Source organism: Eulemur rufifrons, chromosome 30, assembly GCF_041146395.1.
Source record: "Eulemur rufifrons isolate Redbay chromosome 30, OSU_ERuf_1, whole genome shotgun sequence".
Lineage (NCBI taxonomy): Eukaryota > Metazoa > Chordata > Mammalia > Primates > Lemuridae > Eulemur > Eulemur rufifrons.
The window spans coordinates 132257430-132285223 of NC_091012.1; the positions used below are offsets into that span (position 1 = coordinate 132257430).

General features: G+C 39.7%; 1 protein-coding gene across 3 annotated transcripts; it reads right to left on the minus strand.

Annotated features, from left to right (window-relative positions):
* On the minus strand, window positions 1–26914 carry ZRSR2 (zinc finger CCCH-type, RNA binding motif and serine/arginine rich 2). Of its 3 annotated transcripts, none has more exons than XM_069463082.1 (11): window positions 26819–26914; window positions 26043–26122; window positions 21193–21274; window positions 17568–17676; window positions 17267–17353; window positions 13640–13678; window positions 12619–12737; window positions 7647–7860; window positions 4351–4406; window positions 3092–3201; window positions 1–533 (listed from the first exon to the last, which is right to left on the minus strand). In XM_069463082.1, exons 1-11 carry the CDS (start codon window positions 26887–26889, stop codon window positions 19–21), a joined length of 1482 nt encoding a protein of 493 aa, XP_069319183.1. In that variant the 5' UTR covers window positions 26890–26914; the 3' UTR covers window positions 1–18. The 3 variants fall into 3 exon arrangements, with proteins under 3 accessions (XP_069319183.1, XP_069319184.1, XP_069319185.1); XM_069463083.1 differs by lacking the exon at window positions 26819–26914 and adding an exon at window positions 26535–26602; XM_069463084.1 differs by lacking the exon at window positions 13640–13678 and having other exon boundaries at window positions 19–533.
* Window positions 26915–27794: the final 880 nt, after the last annotated feature.

A 27794-nucleotide genomic window follows, 5' to 3' on the forward strand; every position in this document is an offset into this window, starting at 1 on the left:
TTTAAGAACAAAACAGGTTTATTTGGATTTGGGACTCTGAGTAGTTCTGTCTCTACTGTCTGACCTCCTCCTGCCACGACTCCTGGACCTAGATGAGCTCTGGCTCCGGCTCTGGCTCCGGCTTCGGCTCCGGCTCCGGCGGCTCCTGCGGCTCTGGCTCCGGCTGTCCCAGTCCCGGCTCCGGCCCCTTTTTCTTCCTCTACTTCGTGAACTGTGCCTCTCACGACTCTTTGACGTGTGTTTGTGAGATTTCTTCCCCCTGTGACTACTTCTCCTTTTCCTCTCAGATTCCCCATTTCTCTTGTAGGGGTGGTCTGGACTGGGGCTTCTCCTCCTCCTCAGCCTGCCGTAGTGTTCGTCATGGTGGCCCATCCTCTCTCTCCTCTCCAAGTTCTTACCAAACGAGGAGCTGGTCTGATCTGGAGACAGGTACTTGTCTCTATTAGCTTCCCAAAATTCATTATTGGGATTTCTGAACACATGAAGAAAGTTGCAGTGTTTTCCTCTTGGACACTGTTGTATCTCAAATAAACCTGCAATGGCACAGTGATGAAACAGCACTTATTACTGTGTACTCTGAAGATGGTTCTTTACCCTTTTCGGAAGGTACATTTCTGATGTTTGGATATGCCAGAACTATTTCCCACTGTGTATTATTTAAAAGGGGCTTATATAAATTGATGTTACGGCTTTGTTTCCAGAATTTCAAAAATGCTCTAACAAATGGCACTCTGAAAGGCAACAATTCAGAAGTTTTAATTAACCAGACTATCCCGTGCCCTTATTGGATTATGGCGCAGAGTGACACTGAACAAATGGTGGCCACGTTGTCTTTCCTAGGGTTCCACCATCCCACTGACTGCCAATTTAGGACCCCTAATTAACATTGAAGAGCCAGCCTCTGGGTTCCCTGTGGTCACGTGCTTTGAGACATGGTGGTGGCAGGATAGAACCATTGGTCAAAAGAGAAGGCCCATTATAGCTGGAGAAGCCTGTATTTTCTTTTCTTTTCTTTTTTTTTTTTTGTTGTTGTTTGTTTGTTTGTTGTTTTTTGTTTTTTTTTTCTTTTTTAGACAGAGTCTCACTCTGTTGCCCGGGCTAGAGTGCCATAGCATCAGCCTAGCTCACAACAACCTCAAACTCCTGGGCTCAAGTGATCCTCCTGCCTCAGCCTCCCGAGTAGCTGGGACTACAGGCATGCACCACCATGCCCAGCTAATTTTTTCTATATAGATTTTTAGTTGTCCAGCTAATTTCTTTCTATTTTTAGTAGAGACGGGGTCTGGCTCTTGCTCAGGCTGGTCTCGAACTCCTGAGCTCAAACCATCCACTCACCTTGGCCTCCCAGAGTGCTAGGATTATAGGTGTGAGCCACCATGCCCGGCCTTTGGATTTTCTTTATACTTTGTGAATAAGATGATAAACATTGGCCTAATGCCTTAAATTTAGCAAGTGCTTTTAATATGGAAGATTCTTGTCAAACGTGAAATCTCATTCAACAACTCTGAAATCTTTTTGGGGTTTTCAAACTTTTTAAGCAATAAATTCCCCAAATATGTATAACAGTTAAAAGTAAAATACCTCCATACCAAACAGTATATACAAAAATTAACTCAAACTGGATCAGAGACCTAAATGTATGAGATGAAACTATAACTCTGAAGAAAACATGTAAGTAAATTGTCATGACACTGGGCTAAGCAATGGCATCTTAGATGTGATACCAAAAGCACAAGCAAAAAAACCCAAAAAAGGTAAATTGGACTTTATCAAAATTTAAAACTTGTGCTTCAAAGGACACAAAGTGAAAAGACAACCCACAAAATAGGAGAAAATATTGGCAGGTCATGTTTGTGATCAGGTTCTTGCATGCAGCATATATCAAGAACTCTTACAACTCCATAAAAAGACAAATAACTTAAGAAATGGGCAAAGGATCTGAATAGACATCTCTCCAAGGAAGATATACAAATAGCTAATAATAAGAATATGGAAAGATGCTCATTAGTTGCTAAGGAAATTAACAAAGCTGTAATTTTTTTTTAAAACATGGAATAGTCTCCTGCTTTGGGGAAGTCAAAGCCATACTCAGAAGCACCTCACTGAAATCACAATGAATTGTCAGGAACTGACAAAAGTAACTGCTTTTATGGAGAAAAAAAAAATCCCATCTCTCTCATCCCCCAAGCCTTTAAACTTAAGGTACAATGGTTCTTCTGATTTTTCTATGCAGGAATCCTAAAATCTTCTTTTAAAATGTCAACATTCATGAAGACAAGGCTGCCAAAGATTCAGACTTTATAAATTATGTTTTTTAATAAATGGTTTTAAGCAGGTGAGCGTAGAGCAAAGAAACACAAGTAAAGGCTAAGGTATGTGTTCCACTGAGGCATTTAGAGGTTCATCTCTTTACTTGGGGAACTTCCACAACAGTTTAGCTAAGCCCAGTGGTAGAAATCAAAAAATAACCAAGCCTTCAAAGCCGCTGGCTACTCTCCACACAGGACTGAATCATTTCCTGATTTGGCTGCCACCGTCCAATGAGTCAGTCTGACTGAACGCATGCGTAACTGATCCCATGCCTACGGCCAGCCCCCAACGCACAAAACCCTGTATTTTCAAGTAAGGCGGGAATTGCTATAGGTAAGGTAATGTAGGTGGCAATGATGACAGAAGATTCGTTAGGAATAAAGGCAAAAAGAAAGAAACAAATACAGCTCAAGTGAGGAGAGCCAAGGAATAGAAAACACCACACAACTGCGACAAGAAAAATGTGGCTTCCTATAGACACAACTTCTCAGGCTTCCTGAACCGTCAGACACAGAGCCCAGGACTGAGGATCAGAAGACTGGAAATCTAGCCCCAACTCTGTCACTGATATGTTGTGACCTCAGTCACCTCATCCATAAAATGACCCACAAAGTCAGTTACAGATCTAAAGTGTGGTGTTCTTTATATAAAAATCTCTGCTCACCTACTGCGTGAGGCAAAAGCTATGCTTCAATCCTTTAAAAGATTGTTTTTTCCTGAAGAATATCCCTTTATATAAACAGTGGAACAATTGGGGGAAAAAATCATCACATCGTCTTACCACAAATTGCCATTTTCCACCGGGTCACTGGGCAGAATTCGCACTGAAGCTGTCGTCCTGCATACCAACGCCCATTAAACAGAGAAAGGGCTGCTTGGCATTCTTCTTCCCTTTAAACCAAAAATCAAAGGATGTGCTTTCCAGTTACTTTCTAGTATGTAGATTAGCCTAATTATCAATTAACCCTTTTATTACTTTATTGTTAGACCACCAAGTTCACTGTTTTTGTATTACCTAGGGAGTCCTCATTAGAGTATTCCAGCTCCCAACGCTCACAATTTATTTAGAAACCCTTTTTGCTAACTCTTTGAGGATTTTATTTTATTTTATTTTGAGACAGAGTCTCACTCTGTTGCCCGGGCTAGAGTGAGTGCCGTGGTGTCAGCATCACTCACAGAAACCTCAAACTCCTGGGCTCAAGTGATCCTCCTGCCTCAGCCTTCCGAGTAGCTGGGACTATAGGCATGCGCCACCATGCCCGGCTAATTTTTCTATATATATATTTTTAGCTGTCCATATAATTTCTTTCTATTTTTAGTAGAGACAGGGTCTCACTCTTGCTCAGGCTGGTCTCGAACCCCTGAGCTCAAACAATCCACCCGCCTCGGTCTCCCAGAGTGCTAGGATTACAGGCGTGAGCCACCGCGCCCAGCCTTTGAGGGGTTTTGATACATGGAAATTGGCTCGAGTCAAAGCTTCTTAATCTAAAAGATTGGACCACTAAAAATGCAGAAGTGTCTTCCATTGTTAGAGCCTATTCTTTCCCAGCTAGGACTGCTGTTCTTCTGTAAAATGGTTAACTTAACCCATTAGCCATGGTGCAGTCTAGGCAAACTGTACAACACACAGAAATAACTCAGTAACTGCTCTCTTAGCTGCTCAAAGGTACACTAGGATGATTTTTGGGCATCAATCTCTGGCTCTTTCGATTTATACTTTTATATTCTCTACTCTAGTTATCACTTTTCAGTTTGTATTTTAATTATTAAAATTATGTAAGTAATAATATAACCATACTGTAAAAGATTCAAAGCTATGTAAGTATATAAAGAATGGAATACAAATGTACTATTTTCACATCCCTTCTATATTTCTGCATCAACTTTCTCCCCCCACCCTGCCCATCAACTCTTAATACTTACATTTTTAAAAATACCATGCATATGAAAGCTATATATCCAGTGGAAAAATTCCAGATGTCAACAGAAACAAAACACCATGCTATGACAAGACAGGACGTTCCTGTTAAGAATACTTACGACTGGTACTGAACATACACGTTACCCCTCAGGTGAGGCTCCAAGTTGCAGCTGACCTAAGGAGCAGTGAAGAATGCTGTCATAAAAACCTCAGGAAAAGAAATCAGTCAGCTATCAAATGCACTCTGTCCAGACTAACACTCCCAGAAGTAGTTACCAATCAAAGATTCCAAAATAGGGATACTAGCCCACTCTTGCATCTATTTAAGGCATACTTCAGCACATAGCAGTGCTGCAGGCCCTAATCATCTCATCTCTGTTAATCCAGTGTTGCTTTTTTTTCCACAAATATGAAATGTTTCACATATGCATAAAAATACAGAGAATATCGATCAGCCTGTATATATACTATCCAGATTTAACACTAGCATTTTCTATTTTGGGCTGAGAATGTTTAAAATAAGTAAAACATTAAAGACCCAGTTGAAGCCCTTCCATCCTATTCTTTGCCCATCTCCATCACACCGGTGAGCACTATCCAGATGCTGAGTGGAGCCTTCACATTCCAAACACAAACACAAACACAAACACATACGCACATATACATACAGAGATCTACAGATGCAAATGTAGACACATAGGCATATATACATGTATCATATGCATGCCCAAAACATATATATATCATGCATATAAGTGCATGTCTATCATGTATAATGGGTATACACATATTTATGTATACACATACAAAGAAACACATATGTATTGATAAGCAACACAGTATTGCTTTGCATGTTTTAAAATTTTATATAAATAGTATTCCACATTTTTTTTTCAAAATGTAATCACATAAACTTAATGACTCAACCTTTGTATATTAGATATATCAAATTATCAAATTTATTTTTCCACTCCTCTAATGATGGCTGTCCAAGGTGCTTCCAATTTTTCATCCACAAATAGTGCTGTGGTCAGCATTCTTGAACAGGTTTCTGTGGGTGTAAAGATCTCTCTAGTGTGCATAACCAGGAGGAGCATGCTGATCCATGTTATGTGTGCCTTCTACTTTACTAGATATTGATGAACTGCTCTCTGAGGTGGTTTTTCTAATGTACACATCCTCACCTATTCTTGGTATTATTGGAATTTATAATTTTTTGCCTAATAGGTGTGAATAATATCTCATTTTCATATGCAATGTTCCTATTACTAGTTGACTACTTGATCATTTGCTTACAAAAATGACAGACCTGATTTGTTTTCATATGATAGTATATAAGAAGGTCCTCAAACATTCATGCTAGTGTTTAGCTTTTTTTTTTTTTTTTTTTTTTTGAGACAGAGTCTCGCTTTGTTGTCCAGGCTAGAGTGAGTGCCGTGGCATCAGTCTAGCTCACAGCAACCTCAAACTCCTGGACTTAAGCGATCCTACTGCCTCAGCCTCCCGAGTAGCTGGGACTACAGGCATGTGCCACCATGCCCGGCTAATTTTTTGTATATATATATTTTAGTTGTCCATATAATTTCTTTCTATTTTTAGTAGAGATGGGGTCTCACTCTTGCTCAGGCTGGTCTCGAACTCCTGACCTTGAGCGATCCACCCGCCTCGGCCTCCCAGAGTGCTAGGATTACAGGCGTGAGCCACCGCGCCCGGCCGTGTTTAGCTTTTATCTTCAAAATGAATCCATACTTTTAGGAATTTGTTCCAGAGTATTTTTATTAGGGTATCTAAAAAGGGACAGGATCCAGACTCAATGACAGTTTGTATCACCATCCTTAGAAAGAAGAGTAAAAGGCCTTGGGAGTCCGTGTCAGTGTGCACGGGACCTTAGAGATCCTTTAATCCAGTGGTTCCCAAAGACTCATTAATTTTCCATGATGAATTTGATGCTCTAAAAATTTTCCTACTAAAAATTTACTAAATAGCTTTCCATTTGTAACTGCCAATGGGACTAGCATGAGCTTGGCTGATAGAATTCTAAACAAATTAGTTTGTGGTTAGTGGGTGCAGCTTGTTGCAGGTAACAGTGCCATTTCCATTCACCGGTCTGAAGTTTTAAAAGCTGCTCTACTGCTACCCCTTCACAGAAGCAGTATAATCCAGGGACCCTGTGAGGGAAACCATTGATGTGATCTAGTCCCCTCATTTTAGGGATAAGGAAAAAGCCTGAAGAGGTCAAGTGCCATGTTCGAGAGCACAGGGCTAGTCAAACCACACTGCCCCCTTGGCAAGCCAGCGCTGCCAATGTGGATTGTGTGGGTGTGACCAAGCATTTCCACTTTAGTGGTTATTGCTTGTGCTGAGTAGTGCAAAGACAGGAAGGCACACACCATAGAAACAAAAGGTTAAGGGGGGAAAGAAATCTAAAAAGCATCTTTAAAAATCTTGAAATTGGTTGCTAAAAGTATAGCCTTGAATTTCATGAATATCTCTGTTCCTTGGGTGTTCCAACTCTCCACTGTCATTTCCAACTAGCAGAAAAAAATATATAGATTTATTCCTGTCTTGTCCCAAATTATGGGACATTTTCCCTTCCCTAACATAAGGTCATTCAGGTTCAGATCTGATGAAATCACAGACAAGGTAGAAAGCTTCACTATGCTAGGATTCAATTAATGGGTCCCGGGAGCAGCAGGGATTACATCTGGCCTTACCCTTCTCGCCTTAAGGAATGTTTTTTAAAAAATTGTTTGTCATTTTAATGCTTTTTTTAGCCCAGTATGGTGCATCACAAACCGTGGTTTTTGGCATATGATGTTCAGTACTGAAAGTATCCAATGAATAAAAACAAGGTTAAAAAAATAAAGGTAGGATGTTCAGTACTGAAAGTATCCAATGAATAAAAACAAGGTTAAAAAAAAAGGAATCTAGCTTTATGTTCTTGTGCAGCTCTAGAACGAACATGCACCTTGGTAAACACTGCAAGCAGGCACTGTCGACACAGTGCACCAACAGACTCAGTGAGTGGAGTTGTGTCACACTGTGTACACTGCAGCTGTAGGGGAGACGCCTGCAGAGATGCAGCTTTTAAGTGAAAGGTTGGATGGCTATGTGCAGAGGACCTGCTACAGAGAATTCATTTGATGGAAAAGAGCTGGAACACAAAGGTGTCAAATAAATGAAAGGTCCTTTTCAGTCTAGACCCTAGCATTCAGGAAATAATGGGGTGGGGGTGGGGGGTGGAAAGGGAGAGAGGGAAGTCACATTTCCAAGTGCCTGAGTGCCCAATCCCTGGCCAGGCACGTACCATCGCGCATGGCACCACCCAGGTGAACAGCCTATGGCCTGGCTCTCTCATGCCATTGAGTGCTGCAGGCTGAAGCAAACCAGCCCCCTCCTCTACATGCATGCCCACCTTGAACTGAATCACTTTCCCCACATTCTTAAACTCGGGGAGCACATCATTATAGAAATCTAGGAACTGCTGGTAGGTTTCCTCTTCGCTGTACTCCAGGCTTGCGTCGGGGTCATAGTCGTCTCTCCTGCACTGCTCCATTCCAAATGTTGTAAACATGCTTTTAATAAGCAGGGTGGGACTTGATGCTGGGAAATTGTGTTTACGTGAACACCTGCATATGAAAGAAAAACTTGAATTCACTAGTCCAATGTTAAAAATTACACATAAAAGGTCTGCTCTAAACTTTGAGATAAACATTCAAGTAACTCAGTTGTTTTGACTTAACTGTAAGATAATAAATCCTACTCAGATGCCAAGTTTCAGCACTTAAGAAAACTGTTTTAAGACTCACCAATATATTGGCTCTCATTAAAATGTGAAGTTGGGAATGATTTCTAAGTTCATATGCCATTCAGTTGCCTTTGAATGAAGTTCAGGAAGCCTTTATATATGTCAAGCCATAGGGAAAAAAGAAGGCCCATTGGCATGACAGGGTGTGGTGACAAGGCACGAAGATGCCACACATGGGACTCCTGAGAGGAAGGCGGGAAGTCACAATGCAATCCTGGTTCTGTGCAATCTTCAATGAACTCAAATGCTTAGAGAATAGGGTCATTTAAGAATTTCCAGTTAATGGAGTATTTCAGTCTCAGCTATGTACAGCATTTTATAGTGTTCATGTCATTTTTACATTTTTTTTCTTTCTAATCCTTGTAACCTGTTAGGACAGTTGGTGCTAGTATTTTACCCACTTTGCAAAGAAGGAAGCTGAGGCCTAGAGAAGCCCACTTGCCCAAGCCATGCAGCTGGGAAGAGATGGACCCAAGAGATCTGCATTAACCTACAATCTGGTGCCTGTTCATTATAGGGCATAATAAATATACTTCAGTTGTCATTTAATGAAGGTGGCTAACCATTATGAAGAACAATTTTCTTTTCATTATTTAAATCGGGCCAAGGCTAATCTGACCAAGCTGTGCCTGGGTAATGTTTCAAAAATCCTTTATATGAGTTTACTTTCTTATTTACTTCCTTCTCCTAAAATAAAATGAGAAAAAAATGTAGTTTGAGGTTCCAAATAAACAAATTTTCCTGGTCAGTTCCTAGTTAAAAATCAGTAAGACAAAATTTTTAAGGAAAAAAACAAATCCACAGAACTTAGGGAGAAAGAAAGTTGAAGAACAGGCCATGTGTTGGAAAAAAAACATGGCCCTGAAATGACTAAATGTTTAATCATACTCACCTTCTATGTCTGTAACATACACCCAGGCACATACTGAGATCATGCAAACAGAATGCCCAGGATACACCGTGGCCAGCTCAAAAATGTTCAATCAATGTTCACTAATGTAAAAGTTTCTATTTTCCAAATGATCTCCTAGATTATTCAGTTAGAGACCTTATAATTAGCTACATCTTCCCAACTACCAACAGAATATAGAGTGAGGATTCAACCTGGCTGGCAACATTAGCAGCAAATCAAAACTTTACAAATAAGAAGCACATACAGAATTAAATGAGGAATTAATTTATTGAGGTTAAAATTCTGCTCACAGGATTCTTAGATCTGAATGAACTTGGCCCTAGTTGCCAAGGGCATCAAATGAGTATTTGTCAGTTTTGGAATAGAGCCCACGTCCCTGTCTAGGGAAAGACCCTACTTGACCTGGAGACCATCCTTACAATCTGCATGTATACAAAAGGCCAGCCCTACAGCTACTACTGAAAAGTCAGCTAAAAGAAGTAACACTTAGGAAGGCAGTCTAAAGCTGTGGGTATCAGTCTAAAGCTGTGTGGGTATCAGAATTACCTGGGAAAAATGGAGATTTCTCAGTCCTGCCCCAAATCATCTGACCAGACCTCAAGGGATGGGAGACCCATATTCTCAAAGCAGCTCCCTACGTGGTCCTGAAGATCTGCTGTGTTTGGGAACCACTGATTTAGGGCATACCAGTTGCCCATTACTCTAATACTTGAATCAAGGCAGACTGCTACAAAAACACATTGGTAGACATTACCTTAGACTGAGGATGGCCAATAAACGGTGTGAGTATCCAAATGTCCCCTCAGGTACAGCTAACTGACTACTCCTCTTTGTTTTCTTCTCAAGGGAGCACTCCTAGTACCCACTGTCTTTGTTCTACATAGAATCCCTGCATTGCATGCTAAAGTTAGATTGCATTTATCGAAGGTCACTATAAGAAACATTCTCATGAAAATTACATATGTGACTGTTATAAAATATCTATGAAAGTTCTTGTCCACCTTCCTATTTAAATGCTCTTATATAACATTCCATGGGAGAAACCTTCAGAATCTAGTGCCAGGAAAATCTTTTGTCTTTCCAGAGATACCACTCATTCTTCCTTTTTGGTAAGAACTATAGCTTATTATCTGCTTGGAATACATTAAAATTTAGAGTCAAAAGTATTGCACATTCACAATAACTCACCTTCTCTTCCTTTGCTTGCTTTCAATTTCCTCTATTTTATTTAGCTTAATGCAGTAGATTGTGAGCATTCTTTAAATCACTTTTGCAAGTAGGTGAGGTATAAATAGATACTCAGACAAATAAGTTTTACCTTCCATCAGTAATTATGATCTTTCTGGGGAAAAAAATAGAACTTTCCTCAAAGCTGTGATTCTAAGAAATACCAATTCCAGAAAGGCTCTAGAATTGAACTCTGTATTAATTACAAAAATAAACAACCGAGGAAATGCTTGGGTTAGGGAAGTGTTTCTCTAATGACCTGCCAAACCTTAACAACAGAATAGCTGTACCATCTAGAGCAAGTCACCAGGGCTCTCTGTAAAAGGAGAACAGAACAGCACACTTGTCTGAAGGGATGGTGCTGGATTTCCTAACTGCTAATTTCACAGTATTTTATGTCACAACTTATCACTTGAATGATGAAACTACTCTCATAGTTCGATAGTTGTGATGGTGAAATTTCATATGCCTATGAAAACAGTAAGAAATGTTCACAAACTTCTTTGACCACTGTCTATATTTCCTTGAAATGATTCCTGGAGATGGGGTCTGAGAGTCTGATGGGCCACTCCCCTTCCCACAAGCAAGTGCCTATCTACCAAGTTTTTGAAACCATTTAGGACATCTCCCCTTCTCTCTCTTATGCCCAACAGAAGGAGAATCCAGAATCAGGCTACCACAAGTCTTAAATTTCAAGGAAATGTTAGAGACACACCATACACGAGGGATCCCGCAGCTGGAAAACCTTAAATGCAATTTGGTTCAACTATCCAGGCAAATGAGAACTCATATTGAGTCTCAGTTGTCCCTGAAAGGTAGTTTCTGGTGCATTTTTCTTTGGTGGTGAGTGTTTTACAACAATCAATTAATTACTGCTTTTTGCTGAGACTGAGCATACATTTGAAACACACTTCTAAAGGTACCAAAGGGAATGAAGTCTCCCTTCTTCCCTTAGTTCCCAGTTCCTCAAGAGGAGGCTTTCTACTAGTTACCAGATCCTGCGAATCCTTTCACAGATACTCTGGGCATCTACAATCCCAGCTAAGAAATACAAAAGGAGGATAAATACTCTACAATAGTGACTCTCAATACTGGGGCACATTAGAAACACCTGAGGACATTTCAAAACTAAGACTACCCAAGTCCCCATGATTTTGATTTATTCAATTTGAGGTGGGACATAATTTTTTTAAACCTTTCTAGATGATTCTAATGTGCATCCAGGGTTGAGAACCACTGTTCTTAAAAAATAAAAAATGGTGAGAAGGCTTAAATTAAAAAAGAAAAAGAAGAGAAAGAGAGAAAAGTCTATATTTTCAAATAAAGAAAAAAACTCACAGCATGGATATTTTATGAATAAAATAAACCTGAAAGACATATGGTTTCTCATTAAATACATATGAATTTTCCTACTCATATCCCTTTTTAGGATAAATAGCACGTTAAGATTATGATTAGATCTTCTCTTCTGCAGAATATACAGTGATAATTAGCTTTTGCCTCAGATGGATTCATTCGCCATTAGGAATTATTTACCAACTTTAAGTTGTTCATTCATAAACAAGCCAAATTATAAAAATCACCATTATCTGGTATGTAGTAGGTGTTCAAATGTTTGCTAAATGACTAAAGGGATCAACACTAGGTTTCCACATGAATGTCCTGTTTCAAAAACATTGATCCAAAAGAGGCAGGGGACAAGAGTGTCTCAGAGAATAATGGCGACAATAACGATAATGAAAACACCAGCAAACCAGATAGCATTCACTGTGCACCTGGCCCCGTTACAGGCTTCCCAGGCATTGGCTCACTTCAGCCTCATAGCCCCCTCAGAAAGGTGAGACTGTGTTTAATCCCATTTCACACATGAGGGAATTAAGACACACACAGCGCAAGTAACTTTCCCAAAGTGATAGCCACTGAAGGCAGATTTTGAACCCAGGGGTGTGTTCCTGAGTCTACACACACTGATAATGGGAATTAAAATGCTTTTCCTCTACTCACTGGGATCCTGTCTTTCACAGATATCCCTTTACACATGCCACATTTTAAAAGCCTGTTTGGGGCACAGTGTTTGTGATTCAAAAAATAAAGTCAGGCTGCTCCAATCTCTTCAAATATATTACTTCCCCATCCCAGTTAGCCACTGTGGACTAATACGAGCACAAGACAAAGCCACAAGCAAAAGGTCTTCCCTAAAGCTGTGGAATGCACAGGAAGAGAACTAGGCTAAGCCTACCCAGGGGACAAGGATGGAGGAAACAAGAATGGTAGAAGCAGAGGAAGACCAGCTGGGGAAACAGAGTAGCAGCAAGAACACAGCAGACACCTGATGACAAACATTCTAAATTGAAGCCCGGGCCTCTCCCAAAAGTAGAACTCAAAGACTTCAACATTTTGAATCACTTCATTCTGACATGATAAAACAAAGTCAGTTACCTATCTCCAAATCTGCAAGCTCCTGTTTTACTGTAGAACGGACAATTAGCTCGATCCTTCTCCATTATTCTTAAATCCAAGGGTGGTTCTGGGTTTTGCCATGTAGCACCATTTTCCAACTGTTGAAAATAACCATACCTTTACTGGCAGTGTAAAAACCCATGAAAGACTAAATGTTTCAAAATGTATCACAATCTCCTCCTCAAAATGAAAACTGTTTCATTTAAGAACACAAACATTTACAATATATTACAGTAGCCAATAAAAACTTCACAAACAATTATGCTGGGATGAGCTCTATTTCCCTCTTGGCTCCCAGTCACTTTCCTTTATTTGGCATCACTGCTGCTATCAGGGCAGTCACCAAGGTCTCCAGCCATTCTGAAAAGGGTCCAAGGACTTATTAGAGAACCATCACAGACAGAAATAGAAGTTACTCTGAATCAAGGTAAACCATCCATGTGGTGTTGGTTACACACACTGTAAGGACTCTAAACAAGTACAGTCCACGAGGGTGACTCCACACCATTTGTTTTTGTTCATCAATAAACTTTTGTTGTTGTTGTTGTGTAAATAGTAGAGCCATGGGCTGGGTGTGGTGGTTCATGCCTGTAATCCTAGCACTCTGGAAGGCCGAGGCAGAAGGATCACTTGAGGTCAGGAGTTCGAGACCAGCTTGAGCAAGAGCGAGACTCCATCTCTACCAAAAATAGAAAAATTAGCCGGACATGGTGGCACTCGCCTGTAGTCCCAGCTACTCGGGAGGCTGAGACAGGAGGATTGTTTGAGCCCAGGAGCTGGAGGCTGCAGTGAGCTATGATGATGCCACTGCACTCTAGCCTGGGTGACAGAGTGAGACTGTCTCAAAAAAAAAAAAAAAAAAAAAAAAGAGCTACAAAGGTGATTCCAGATATCCAGATGTGATCTAAATAGCTTACCGCAAAACTGACATCACTGGAACTATTGTTTCTAATGAAACAATACTTGGTCTCAAATTCTTAATGAAAGGTTTTGAAAATACCTCATTTTCAGCCTGATCCAGCATCTTCTGCACAGCTTCCTACAAATGGTGTAAACATAGGACTAATGAAAACCTAGAAGTCAGGTAAGTCACATCTGGTTTCTCTGGCTAAGAATCTCACGTGTAACAATTAAAACACACATGCGTGCGTACTTCAGGTTCTTATTTTCTTTCTAAGTATAGATCTTCTGAAAAGCTTTCAAAGGATATATAGCTGAGACTTTCTATTCAAATAGAAAATTTAATAAATCACATTGCAGAATACTTCAAATAGTCATAATAATTTCATTAACAGTAATATTTAGTATATTTGAGCATATATATACCATATTCTAGTTTTTAAGAGAAGGTGTTCATGAATATAAAACACAATGCTAGCTGAAACATAAACATTTAACAGAAGCTAAATATGACATGACCAGTTGTAATTAGCACTTAGGAGAAATTTCAAACTTTTTAATAAGTCAAAGGAAGTTCTGCAATATCCCAGTAAATTTGTACTTTACTGGCATTTGAACAAGTTTTAAATTGTGTACCACAGACTTCTCTTCCTCAGCCCCTTAAAGCATCACATAAGACTCATATGTCTAGCTGTTTGATAACTCCACCTTGTCACGTAGAATCCTCAGTAATTTAATGTGCTCAAACCCCTCCCCCACCCCCACCCTTCTAAACACCCCTCTCAATAAATAGTGCTGCCATTTGTCCACCTGTTGGAACTAAAAACCTGAAAGTATGACTTGAATTCCCCTCCCTTTCCTTTCCCTCCCTCCCATTCAATCTACTAGCTAGAGTCCCACTGACTCTGCTCAACATACTCCAAATGTGTGACTTATCTTTCTTAAGCACTACCCTCATCCAAACCACCATCATCTCCTGCCTGGAACAGCAGCCTTCTAACTGGTCACCGTATTTCCACTCTGGCCTCCTTGGTCACTGCTCCCTATCCCCCATTCTATATAGCTGCGATCCCCAAGCCCCAGGACGGTCGGCCGGTACCAGTCCGCTCCCCATAGCTCACCATCTCCCCACCCCACCCCCCATCCGAGGAAAAATTGTCTTCCATGAAACCGGTCCCTGGTGCCAAAAGGCTGGGGACCACTGCTATAGGAAAGTTAGAGTGATCTGTTACAGGTAAAGATATAGGGGGGTGTGGTGGCTCACGACTGTAATCCTAGTATTTTGGGAGGCCAAGGCGAGAGGATTGCTAAGGGCAGGAGACCAGCCTGAGCAATAATAGTGAGACCCCGTCTCTACAAAAAAATAGAAAAATTAGCCAGGCATGGTGGCATGTGCCTGTAGTTCCAGCTACTCAGGAGGCTGAGGCTGGAGGATTGTTTGAGCCCAAGAGTTTGAGGTTGCAGTGAGCTATGATGATGCCACTGCACTCTAGCCCGGGCAACAGAGTGAGACCTTGTCTCAAAAAAAAAAAAAAAAAAGGTAAAGATATAAATAAGATGAGGTCACTGCTTGCTTAAATACCCTTCAGTGGCTTTCCATTACATGCAACATAAAATCCAAACTCCTCCTTCAAGTCCAGGAGGCCCTGTATGATCTGACACTGTCTATCCTCCCGACCTCCTCCCCTGTCCCTCTCCTTCGGTCTCTAGGTTTCAGGCACTCTGGCCTTCTTTTAGCCTCCAGGCTTCAGGCCTCTTCTCCCTGAGAGCTCTGTACTCAGGTGTCAGCTCAAATATCAACTCCTCAGAGATTTCCTTGACTGGGAAATTGAAAGAAGTACTTCTCTATCCCCATTACTCTATTACATCATTATCTCCTTTATTTCTTTATAGCACTTAATATTATCTTATAACATTTAAAATGATCTGTTTTTGTTTATGGTCTGACACTCCTATCTAAAAAGATAACTCAATGAGAACAGGGACTGTGTTTTTCACTGTTCTATCTCTGTCCACTATAGAAGTGTCTAGCACACAGCAGAAACACATATTCCTTTATATATGCTTAGACTCTCTTTCATTTTACCCACTTCTCCTTAATATCTCACCAGACTTCTTTTGAAGAAAAAGTATTTAAAAACAAGCCTTAGGCTGGGCCCGGTGGCTCACGCCTGTAATCCTAGCACTCTGGGAGGCTGAGGCGGGTGGATTGTTTGAGCTCAGGAGTTCAAGACCAGCCCGAGCAAGAGCAAGACCCCGTCTCTACTAAAAATAGAAAGAAATTATATGGACAGCTAAATATATATATATATATATATATAGATAGAAAAATTAGCCCCAGCTACTCAGGAGGCTGAGGCAGGAGGATTGCTTGAGCCCAGGAGTTTGAGGTTGCTGAGAGCTAGGCAGATGCCACAGCACTCTAGCCCCAGCAACAGAATGAGACTCTGTCTCAAAAAAATATAAATAAATAAATAAATAAATAGAAGCCTTACCTTTTACCTGATTCCTAAAAGACCTCAGTTGAAGAACATTCTATTGTTAGAATGGGACTGGATTCCTCTCTATAAAAATGACAAGCTCCAAACAATTTTTCTGTCCCCTAAAAAGCTAGTGTGATCTTGCCTCATTTGGAAAGCAGTGCTTAAATAAGGGTGTCTAGAATTGGCATTGAAACTTACTGATGGCCTGAGACACAGAAAACAAAGGTTGTGGAGGCTGCTTCTACCCCATCATGACTAGGATGTAAACACATGCATTCTTCCCCATTATAAGTAATTAACTACTCAATTTTGTGCTAATAAAATTTAGCAATATTATAGAAAAGATACATCCTGATGAATCAGTCAAGGAAAGATGAGAGGTGATATCTTTGAAATTAATATACTGTTAAGGAATAGCAGCAAAATATATCAAAGCAATCTTTTAAAAAGAATCCCGGAAGACAGAGAAGATATAAACATATACCTTATAAATTTTTTTTCTTAGTGAGCAACTGTGTTAGCTACAATTGCCTTTATAGCTCAAGTTGGAAAGGAAGTCGAGATTTAATAAAAACAACAAAAAGTATTTCCTAATTCCTCAATATTAAGTACCTGATTTCTTTAAATCCACTAATTCTTGCTGACATATCACAAGCAGTTAGATCTCTTATGAACTAAATAAATGTAGAAACCAAACAAAATATTATTTTCTAAAGAAGTCAACCCACATACAGCAGAACCTCAGAAAAACATCACTTGCTATAGAGTAGTAGAGAGTGTAAAGCAAGGGCCAGCTGCCTGTTTTGTAAATAAAGTTTTATTGGTACACGGCCACCACCATTCATTTACATATCATCTATGGCTGCTTTCAGGGTATACTGGCAGAGATAGATGTTTGCCACAGAGACCAGACAAACCACAAAGCATAAAAATATTATCTGGCACTTTCTAGACAAAGTTTGCCAATCCCTGGTATAAAAGGTAAACTGGGTGAAGTTGAAGAAAACCTTAATTTAAGGAATATGCTTCTGCACAGACCCAAAGAAGAGCATGATAAGGCAACTCCAGGGTACATCTAGACTGAAAATATGACTGTTTTCAAACAAACAAATGAAGCAACAACAAAAAAGGAAAGCAAACCCAAACCCAGACATGACTAGAGCTTATTCTTCAATCACATCACACAGCACATGTGCACACTCAGAGGATATGCGGTGCGTCTATCCTCCCACAGCAGGAATCACCTCTCTTTCTTTCTTCTCCTGTAGTTTCTGCTCCTCCTCTTCTCTCTCTTTTCTCTGCTGTTCTTCCCATTCTTCCTTTAACTTTCTCTATAAAGGAAAAAAACAGAGAAGGAAAGGTCATTTTTTTTTAGGACTCACTTTTTAAAAATATTTAATATACAGGGCAAATAATTAAAAAAACTTTAAAAACCTTGGTAAAATGAATAACAGTTTTTTTTAAGTTCCAGATAAGGAACTCTTAACGAGGGTTATTTCGGTTAACTAATTAATTGGTTCACTGGTTATGTGATTAATACTATACCTCTTGCTCTTCCTGCCGTTTCTTAGCTGCCTCTTCCTTTTCCTTCTTTATTCTGAATTCTTCTTGTGCCTTCTGCTCCCTCAGCAACCACTCCTCATGCAACTTTTGCCTATGAATATAATGACACAATCAATTAAAAGGAATGGGCATTAATTTACAAATACATACATACACATATGGTAGCAAAATGACATGTTTTGGGACTCATTAAAATACCATGAAGGATAAAGCAGTCAAGTGTGGGTAAGAGAATGAGAAGAGTAGAGCTTCTAGAAAAGCACTAAGTGTTAGCAACTATCTTCCTAAATGGTAATAACTTAAAATCCCTACTTTTACATTTCATAGGTGTGTATGGCTGTGACATCTTTTACAAAAAAAAAAAAAAGGACACTATGACATTCCCTTTAGGCTGATCACAGTGATTTTGGGTGCCGATAAAGTGGGTAGCAAGTTTCAAAGCAACATCTAGCTTTTCACACTCAGAAAGCATTACCCTTCCTATTCTATGCATTTAGAAGTGGCAATTCCATGACAGTCACACTCTGAAAACCCAGCATCTTCTGCCATAAACCTTTGGAGTACTACTCCACACAGTTGCCTCTAAACACCTAAACTGCTGAATGATGGAAAATAAAGCTACATTGAGATTATGTCTTTAAAATAAAGGAAGCTATAGAGTTTAAAAAAAAAATTCTGGCCGGGCGTGGTGGCTCACGCCTGTAATCCTAGCACTCCGGGAGGCCGAGGCGGGTGGATCGCTCAAGGTCAGGAGTTCGAGACCAGCCTGAGCAAGAGCGAGACCCCGTCTCTACTAAAAATAGAAAGAAATTATATGGACAACTAAAAATATATATATAGAAAAATTAGCCGGGCATAGTGGCGCATGCCTGTAGTCCCAGCTACTCGGGAGGCTGAGGCAGGAGGATCGCTTGAGCCCAGGAGTTTGAGGTTGCTGTGAGCGAGGCTGACGCCACGGCACTCACTCTAGCCTGGGCAACAAAGTGAGACTCTGTCTCAAAAAAAAAAAAAAAAAAAAAAAAAATTCTGAACACTCCAGAGGAGAGAAGAAAGCTATAGGGTTTAAGAAAAGATAAAGTTATAAAAATAAATTAGCAAGCATCTAGTCTATTCTTTAAATTGACTAATTATAAAGAGTGATGTTACCTTAAAGTGGCAAGTGCCTCAGACATCCAACATAACAAGTTTCTAATTTAAAGGGGGGTCAGATTTCCCAAGTTCATTTGCCAATCAAGTGCTTAGAACCTAGATTTCATTTTTTTCCACTGAATTTATAAAAGGAAAATGAAATATGAGAAATTATTCTATATTACTTCAGCAACATTAGGAGTTGGGGACCTAACCACAATTTTAAATATTCTACGAGAAAATATATTACATTTCCAACTCCAGATTCCAGGAACACATCTTTTAGACATGGTAGAGGCTGATGTATTATATATGTCAATGTTCCTATGCATGTTTGAGGGTACTATATAGATGTTTCAGTGTTCAGAACTCTGACTTACAAATCATTTGAGGAACATATTAATTGTATATAACTGAACCAAATGGTATATAATTTAAGACCACAAAAAAGTAAAATGCTATGAACTTTATAAGTTAATAACTTGAATGTACCATACATGTGTTTTAAAATAGGACATAAAGCCATACAGTATTTTCACATAAGTAATTTTCCTTTTTTTTAATAAAGCAGTATGCAACTCATAGTAATATAAAAGAAAGATAAAAATACACAGATACATGTATGTGATTTAAAACAATGGGAAAACAAAAATTACTTCCCTATTTCATACCATATATATCATCTGCATCCTTAAAGAAATCTATAATAGAGTTATTACAGCACCTATCTGCTGACACTGTTTTAAGCACTATACATGTACCACCTCATTTAATCTCCATAATTCTATGAGGTAGACACTATGTTTGATTTTACTTCCACTTTAAAGACAAGGAAATTGAAGCTTAGAGAGATTAAGAAACTTGAACACAGCTAGTAAGTAGCAGGGCCAGGTCTGGAACTCAGGTCTAGCTGAATCCAATTCCATATTCTCAATCACTACTGCTCTTTTAATTTTTTTGGCATTTTGATAATTCTACCTATTTATGTGCTTAGGTAGATAATAAGAATCAATTACAAGAAAAGAAGCAACATTTCCAGTGAATATACTAAATAGCTAGAGAATGTCTATAAAGTTTTTTTCTCCTTTTTTAAAAATTTTGTTTAATTATGGTAAAATAGACATAGCATAAAATTTACCAGTTTTACCATTTTTAAGTGTATAGTTGAGTGGCATTAAATATATTCACATTGGTATATGCCACATTAAAAAAAGAAAGAAAGAAAGAAACAAACAAACAAACAAACTACCCCCTGAAAAAATATTAACAGAAAAAACAGCAGAATATTTTCATCATCTTGGGATAGGGGAGACCTTTTCAGTCAGACACCAAGGCCAGATATCATGAAAAAAGATATCATGAAAATCAAATCACAGTAAATAATGCTGTAAGCCAAGTTAGGATGAATGACAAATAAGAAAAATATGCATCACATATATGACAGATAAAGAATTAACACCCTTAATCAAGTAATAAAATTGCTTACAAAACAAATTAAAAAACATGTATCCAAAAAGAGAAAGATATAAGACTTAAGCAATCTATAAATAGGTAATAAAACACATAAAAAGATACTCAACCTTACTAGTTCAGAAAGGTATGTTTGAAACAATGAAATATAGCTTTTCACTATGTGAGTTTCAAAATTTGATAATGCCTAGTGTGAGTGAAGGTACAGGGAGAGGCACTTTTATTCACTGCCATAAGGGCTGCAAACTGCAAACTGGGATGCCCTTTCTACATGGCCATCAACATTTTACATGGACTTATCCTTTGATCCCACCAATTTTATTTCTAGTCATTTTCCTAAGGAAATAATAGGACAATTACCAAGGATATGTAAGCATGGATGCTCACTGCAACTTCTTATATAAAACTAAAAAACCATTATAACCCAAAAGTCCATCAGTAGAGAATAAATTATGAATGAATGAATTATGAATAAAGAATAAGTTATGCTAGATCCATACAGTGGATACCGTACTGCCATTAAAATGGTTGAATTAGATCTCAGCATCAACAGTGAGATATATGCACTGTATATTTAGCAAGAAAGCAATTCATAGAAACATATGTATAAATATCATCCCATTATAGAAATACACATGTACATTTACTCTTTCTTTCTTTCTTTCTTTCTTTCTTTCTTTCTTTCTTTCTTTCTTTCTTTCTTAGGAGTGGCTATCTTTGGGTGTGTTGCATTTATTACAGCCCTTTTGATTTTTACACTTGTTAATTATTTGGGTATTTCTATTTCAAAAATGTTTACAAATTAGCAAAACCAGTGAAGAATATTTCCATTAAAAAAATGATAACACCTAGTTTTAGCCCATCAGCTAGGGATTTAAATAGTTTACACAGGTTATTTTATAAGACCTATTTTTTACAAGATTTTATACAGAAAACCCATACTAGTTAGTAAAGGTTGATAATATTCCAAAATAACTTTATTCACTTTAAGTGTCTCAATTAGCCTGACCTCTCGCTCTCCAATAATTTCTCTTCTTCCAGTTGTTGTTCTTCAATGAAAGCATCCTCCTCCTCCTCCTTCTGTGAGAGTACTGAGGAAATTAAGATGGTTATTAAACTATCTGAGTATTGCAAATCCTTGGTCAAAAATTCAGGAAAAAAATACATACAGTCTTTAATCTTTACTATTATGGTTAAAAACCCATTTCTAAAACTTTCTAATATTAAGAGCTCTAACCAACCTTATTTGGTACAATGCAAGCATCAAAAAGTACAATAATGGTAGTGGACAACACATTAAACTAAAAAATTAATCAATGGTTTCAAAGACACACAAAAAGGTGGTGGAGGTGTGGGAAGGAACATCTATCTTTACAGAAGCATGGTAACTTAAAAATGTAGAAACACTTACTGTAGAAAAATCATCACTTTTGTAACCCCTCACTGTAAAAACTTAGACAAAAATGTTAAAAACACTGGATGAAAGCATGTTGGAAAGAGGACATTTACATTATTTCAAAATATCACTCCACAGATGAGGACTAATTACAAATGGGGAAAAATGTACCTTTACAATGGAATAACCTAATGAGTAACACTTTAACCACACTTAGCATCATTAGGAGTGGAACAACCTGATAGGATAGGTCTCCTGATATACGTAATTAAGAAATTTACAACATCCACTCTGTAATCTTTTTTCATAGAAAGTGTCATCTGAAGCTAATCATGAGATGATAGACTAATCCAGAATGCAGGGGATTCCACAAGATAACTGGCTTGAGCTTTTTAAAACAATCAATCCTGGTTTGGGGAAGTTTAAATACAGCCTGTATACCATACCATTGAATTACTATTTGTTTACTCAGGTGCAAGTTTGGTATTGTGGTTCTATGGGAGAACTTCCTCATTCTTAGGAGTCACAGGCTGAAGGATTTAGGGGTGAGGTGCTATGATTGATATCTGCAACTGATGTGCAAAGGGTTCAGAAAAAATTTTGTATGTATGTATCTTTCTATATAAAGAGAGAGAAAGAAAGTAAGGTCAAATGTTGGCAACTGGCAAATCTACAAATCTAGCTGAAGGGTTCATGGATATTTATTGTACTTTTTTTTTTTTTGGAGACAGGGTTTTGCTCTGTTGCCTGGGCTAGAGTATAGTGGCTCATCATAACTCATTGTGACCTCAAACTCCTAAATTCAAGCAATCCTCCCACCTCAGCCTCCCAAGTAACTGGGACTACAGGCACACAGGCACACACCACCATACCCGGATAATTTTTCTTTTTTTTTTTTTTTTTCTGTGATGGCCTGCTACACAAGATAATTTTTCAACTTTTTTGTAGAGATGGGGTCTTGCTATGTTGTCCAGGCTGGCCTCAAGCGATTCTCCTGCCTCAGCCTCCCAAAATGCTAGGATTACAGGTGTGAGCCACCATGCCTGGACTTATAGTACTATTTTTTCCAACATCATGTAGATTGGAACATTTTTAAAATAAAAACATGATAAAATAACTTTTAATAGACTAGAAATTTATATTATATCCTATTCAAAATTTAAATTTGAGGGGAAAAAAAGCAGTGAAAATGGAAGTGAAATGGGGGACAGCTGAAGTGATCCCAAGGAGATATAATAGAAGATCTCAGGCTTAAAGGAAAAAGATTTGTATCTGTCACATATATCGAGTATAGCACTAACCAAAGGCTCATCTATTCCTAGATAATTATAATAATTTACTTTTCTTAACTAAGTAAACTTTATTATTTCAACACTTGAAGTTAAAATAGGCAAAAATTTGGGATAAGTTCAAAGTCATATAAAATAATATCTAATTACTCAGATAATTAAATGATCTAATATACATAAAGGGCCATAAACCTAGAACAGAGGATATGCCTGACTTAGAGTTATGCCATAGATTAGACATGGCACGGACACAGCTGATATTCACAAATACAATACATTTGACCCCTGAACAACACAGTTTGAACCACATGGGTCTATGTGGATTTTTTTCCAATAAATATATTAGAAAAGTTTCTGGAGATTTGTGACAATTTGAAAACACTCACAGATGAAACTTGCAGCCTAGGAGCATTGAAAAAATTAAGAAAAATTTAGGTATGTCATGAATGCACAAAATATATGTAGATAATAGTCTATTTTATCATTTACTACCATCAAATATACACAAATCTATTATAAGAAGTTAAAATTTTAATTACACTTTGTAGACAGCACATGGTGCCATTCACAGTCAAGAGAAATGTAAACAAATGTAAACATGCAGTATTAAATTGTAACTCCATAAAATTAACTATAGTACATACTAGACATATTGTAACAGTATCATAGCCACCTCCTGCTGCTACTGTGGTGAGTTCAACTGTTGTGAGTATCCGCACTTAAAATATCACATAACTCCATGGGAGCAGTTTGCCTTTCCAGTAAATTGTATATTACAGTAAAAAGTGAACTCTGGAGTATTTTGCACTGTATTTAGTGTGATACTGTAAACCCTGAATAACACCATGGGACCTATATCAAGTCCCACTAGTGATGTTGAAAGTGCTCACAAGAAGCAAAGTCATGCCGGTCGCGGTGGCTCACGCCTGTAATCCTAGCACTCTGGGAGGCTGAGGTGGATGGATCGCTCGAGGTCAGGAGTTCGAGACCAGCCTGAGCAAGAGTGAGACTCCCGTCTCTACTAAAAATAGAAAGAAATTATCTGGACAACTAAAAATATATAGAGAGAAAATTAGCTGGGCATGGTGGCACATGCCTGTAGTCCCAGCTACTTGGGAGGCTGAGGCAGGAGGATCGCTTGAGCCCAGGAGTTTGAGGTTGCTGTGAGCGAGGCTGATGCCACGGCACTCACTCTAGCCTGGGCAACAGAGTGAGACTCTGTCTCAAAAAAAAAAAAAGAAGAAGCAGCAGCAAAGTCATGGCATTACAAGAAAAAGTTGAATCGTTTGATATGTACCATAGATTGAGGTCTGCTGCTGCAGGTACCTGCCATTTCAAGATAAACAAATCCAGTGTAAGGACCATTGTTTAAAAAAAAAAAAAAGGAAATTTATGAAGTTACTGCAGCGTGAAAACCTTACACCCTTTGCAAAGTACCTTTTTATCTCATATTGAAAATGTAGCTTTTATGTCGGTGCAAGATTGGTATAAGAAAGCATATCTATAGACTCTGCTATGAGTCAAGAAAAAATGAAATCATTATATGACAATGTAAAACAAAAGGAAGATGAAGGATCTAAAGCTGGAGAATTTAATGCCAGCAAAGAATTATTTGATAATTTTAGAAAGAGGTTTGGCTTAAAAAATGTCAAGATAACAGGAGAAGCAACTTCTGTTGACGAAGAGGCAGCAGATGAGTTCCCAGATGCTACTAAGAAAATCACTGAGAAGAAAGGATATCTGCCTGAACAGGTCTCTAGACAAAATTGTCCCATTCTGGAAAAACTTGCCACAAAGGACATTTAGTAGTAAGAAAGAAAAGTGAGCACCAAGATTTAAGGCAGGAAGGGATAGGCGAACTCTATTGCTTTGTGCAAATGAAGTTGGGTTTATGATCAGGACTGCCCTTATCTATAAAGCTGCTAACCCCAAGCCTTAAAGGGAAAAGAAACACCAGCTGCCAGTCTTTTGGTTGTACAACAAGAGGGCCTGCACAATGAAAACACTTTTTCTGGATTGATTTCATTGATGCTTTGTCCCTGAAGTCTGGAAGTACTTTGTCAGTAAGGGACTGCCTTTTAAAGTTCTTTTGATATTGCACAATGCCCCTGGCTACCCAGAACCCCATGAGTTCAACACTAAAGGCATCAAAGTGGTCTATTTGCCCCCAAACACAACATCTCTAATTCAGCCTCTAGATCAAGGGGTCATAAGAACCTTTAAGGCTCATTACACAGAGAACCTTGATAGGGCATCATGAAAGTCCGGATGTCATCATTGTTACAGAAAAAGCCATGAAAGCCACCAAAATTCCTGCTGGAGAAAATTGTGTCCAGATGTTGTGCATAACTGCACAGAGTTTACAACAGAACCAGTCAAAGAAATCATGAAAAAGATTGTAGATATGGCAAAAAAAGGTAGGGGGTGAAGGGTTTCAACATATGGATCTTGGAAAAATTCAAGAGCTAACAGGCCGGGCGCGGTGGCTCACGCCTGTAATCCTAGCACTCTGGGAGGCCGAGGTGGGCGGATCGTTTGAGCTCAGGAGTTCGAGACCAGCCTGAGCAAGAGCGAGACCCCATCTCTACTAAAAATAGAAAGAAATTATATGGACAGCTAAAAATATATATACAGAAAAAATTAGCCGGGCATGGTGGTGCATGCCTGTAGTCCCAACTACTTGGGAGGCTGAGACAGGAGGATCCCTTGAGCTCAGGAGTTTGAGGTTGCTGTGAGCTAGGCTGACGCCATGGCACTCACTCTAGCCTGGGCAACAAAGTGAGACTCTGTCTCAAAAATAAATAAATAAATAAATAAAGAGCTAACAGACACCACACCAGAGGAATTAACAGAAGACAACTTGATGGAAATATGTGCTTTAGAACCAGTGCCAGACGACGAGAAAGAAGATGTAGAAGTAGTAATGCCAGAAAACAAACTGACATTAGTTAATCTGGCAGAAGGGTTCCAATTATTCAAGACTGCTTTTTACTTCTTTTGCAACATTTAACATTGTTTCTGACATCGATCTGACATAACTTTACTCGGGAGGCAGTAGCCACAGCATGTCACCCCATACAGTACTTAACTTCTTCCTGACACTGGGGCCTCACGTTAGCGCGGGAGTGGAGGGAGCAATTTCGTACACAGAAAACAGGATGAGTAATCCATTACCTGCGTCTCTCAGTCGAGCGAGTTCCTGTCGACGTTTCTTTCGTTTCTCCTTCTTCAGGGCGGCCCGGTACTTTTTGTGGCTGGAAGATTAAGACATAGACACACCGGCGTCAGCGGCTCCACCTGCAGCGCTGCCCGAGGTCCCCTCTCCTCAGCGCCCAGTGACAGGAAATCGCTCAAGTGCTCAGGAGAGATACCTTGCTTCCCTTGTCTTAAATACAAAACATGCATCTACCATGGCCTCATCTTTCCACGTCCCAACGGCAGGTATTCTTCGCCGGCCACCTGTTCCTCTCCTCGCCTCCCTTAGCCCACAGCCGCCGGTGACAGTCTGTGGGCGCGCACTGGGAAGGGCTCGAGCTGCCGCGGTGGCTCATGCGCTTGGCCCAGGTTTCCTTTTCCCTTCCCTTCCTGCCTGCACATCCTGCATGCCCAGGATCGGCCCGCTCCGTCCCCTCTTCTCGCCTGCCCATCTCCCTCAGCGGAGCTTACCTCAGTTTCTCACGAAACACCACCCTCTCCGGCGCCGCCATCTCAGCGGCGCTTACCCCCCCCGCACCCCTGCCCTCCCTTTCCCCTCCCCTCCCCTCTCCTCTCCTCTCCTCCCCCCAGGATCCGGCCGGAAAGGGCGGGCGCGCGCAGGCGCAAGTGTCCCGCGAGCCCCACCTGAGCCATACCAAAAACACAAGGCGGGAGGTTCCCTTTGACAAGTTAGTCTTGCAAAGCCATGCTCAAACAAATGTCTCCTTCCTGAAAAATCCTTTGGTGGCTCTTACCCTGCCCTGAAAGTAATACTTCTCGCCTCAGCGCTTCCCCAGTGCTTTATCACTATCTCTCTCCACGCCATACTGGGACGTCTTGTGGCTGGGAGGTTAAAGTCACACTTCTCCCCCTTTTCTCGTCCACAGGAAGGCTAATGACACACAGCTGCGCGCCTTGCTGCCCTTCCAACTTCTCTGGGCTCCGCCTCCTTCCGCGGCTCCACCTATCAGCGCCTCAGGCAAAGCTCTGGACTCCGCCCCCTGCCATTCTCACCCGTCTGGGCTCCAAAAGGGAACCTAACTCCTGGGACTGTAAAGGTGTATCATCTGCCCCTGAGGACTTTACAGTCGAGAGGCAGAGAAGGACCAATCCATAAATAAGATAATAACAGTGCAGGGAAAGATAAAGTTTTCTTAACATAGTCCAACTGGGTATTCAGAGAGAGCTTTCTGATGTTTGAGTTGAGTTTTGAAGGGAGATGACATTTACCTAGAGGGAGCGGGTGGGAATGGGATTACAGCCAGATCAGCATAAGCAAAGGCACTGAGAGGTGAAATTGGAATGCGCCTGGAACAGCAAGAATTTTGGCGATCGAATTTAAAGTGTAATTCGAGAGTATCATGGTATACAGTGGCAGTAGCGGGCTGCGGGGGCTAGGTTATGGAGGAGGGCCTGGTACGCCATGCTAAGACTCTAAAATTACGTTTTGTAGGCAATGGTGAAACCATTGAAAGCCTTCAAGTAGAGGCTTGTTGCAGTCATATTTTCGTTTTAGGTAAATCACTCTGGTTTGCAATATAAAGGATTAAAAGATAAAGCTAGAATATCACAATAATCTAGGTGAGACGTGATGAGGAATTAGGTTGGGGCAATGACAGTAGGGATTGAGAAAGTAAAAATCGTCCCTGATAATAATCAGACTGTGATATACTCATACAAGGCCAACAACAAGGCCAAGAAAAAGATGTTTCTTTCGAGGACACAGTATAG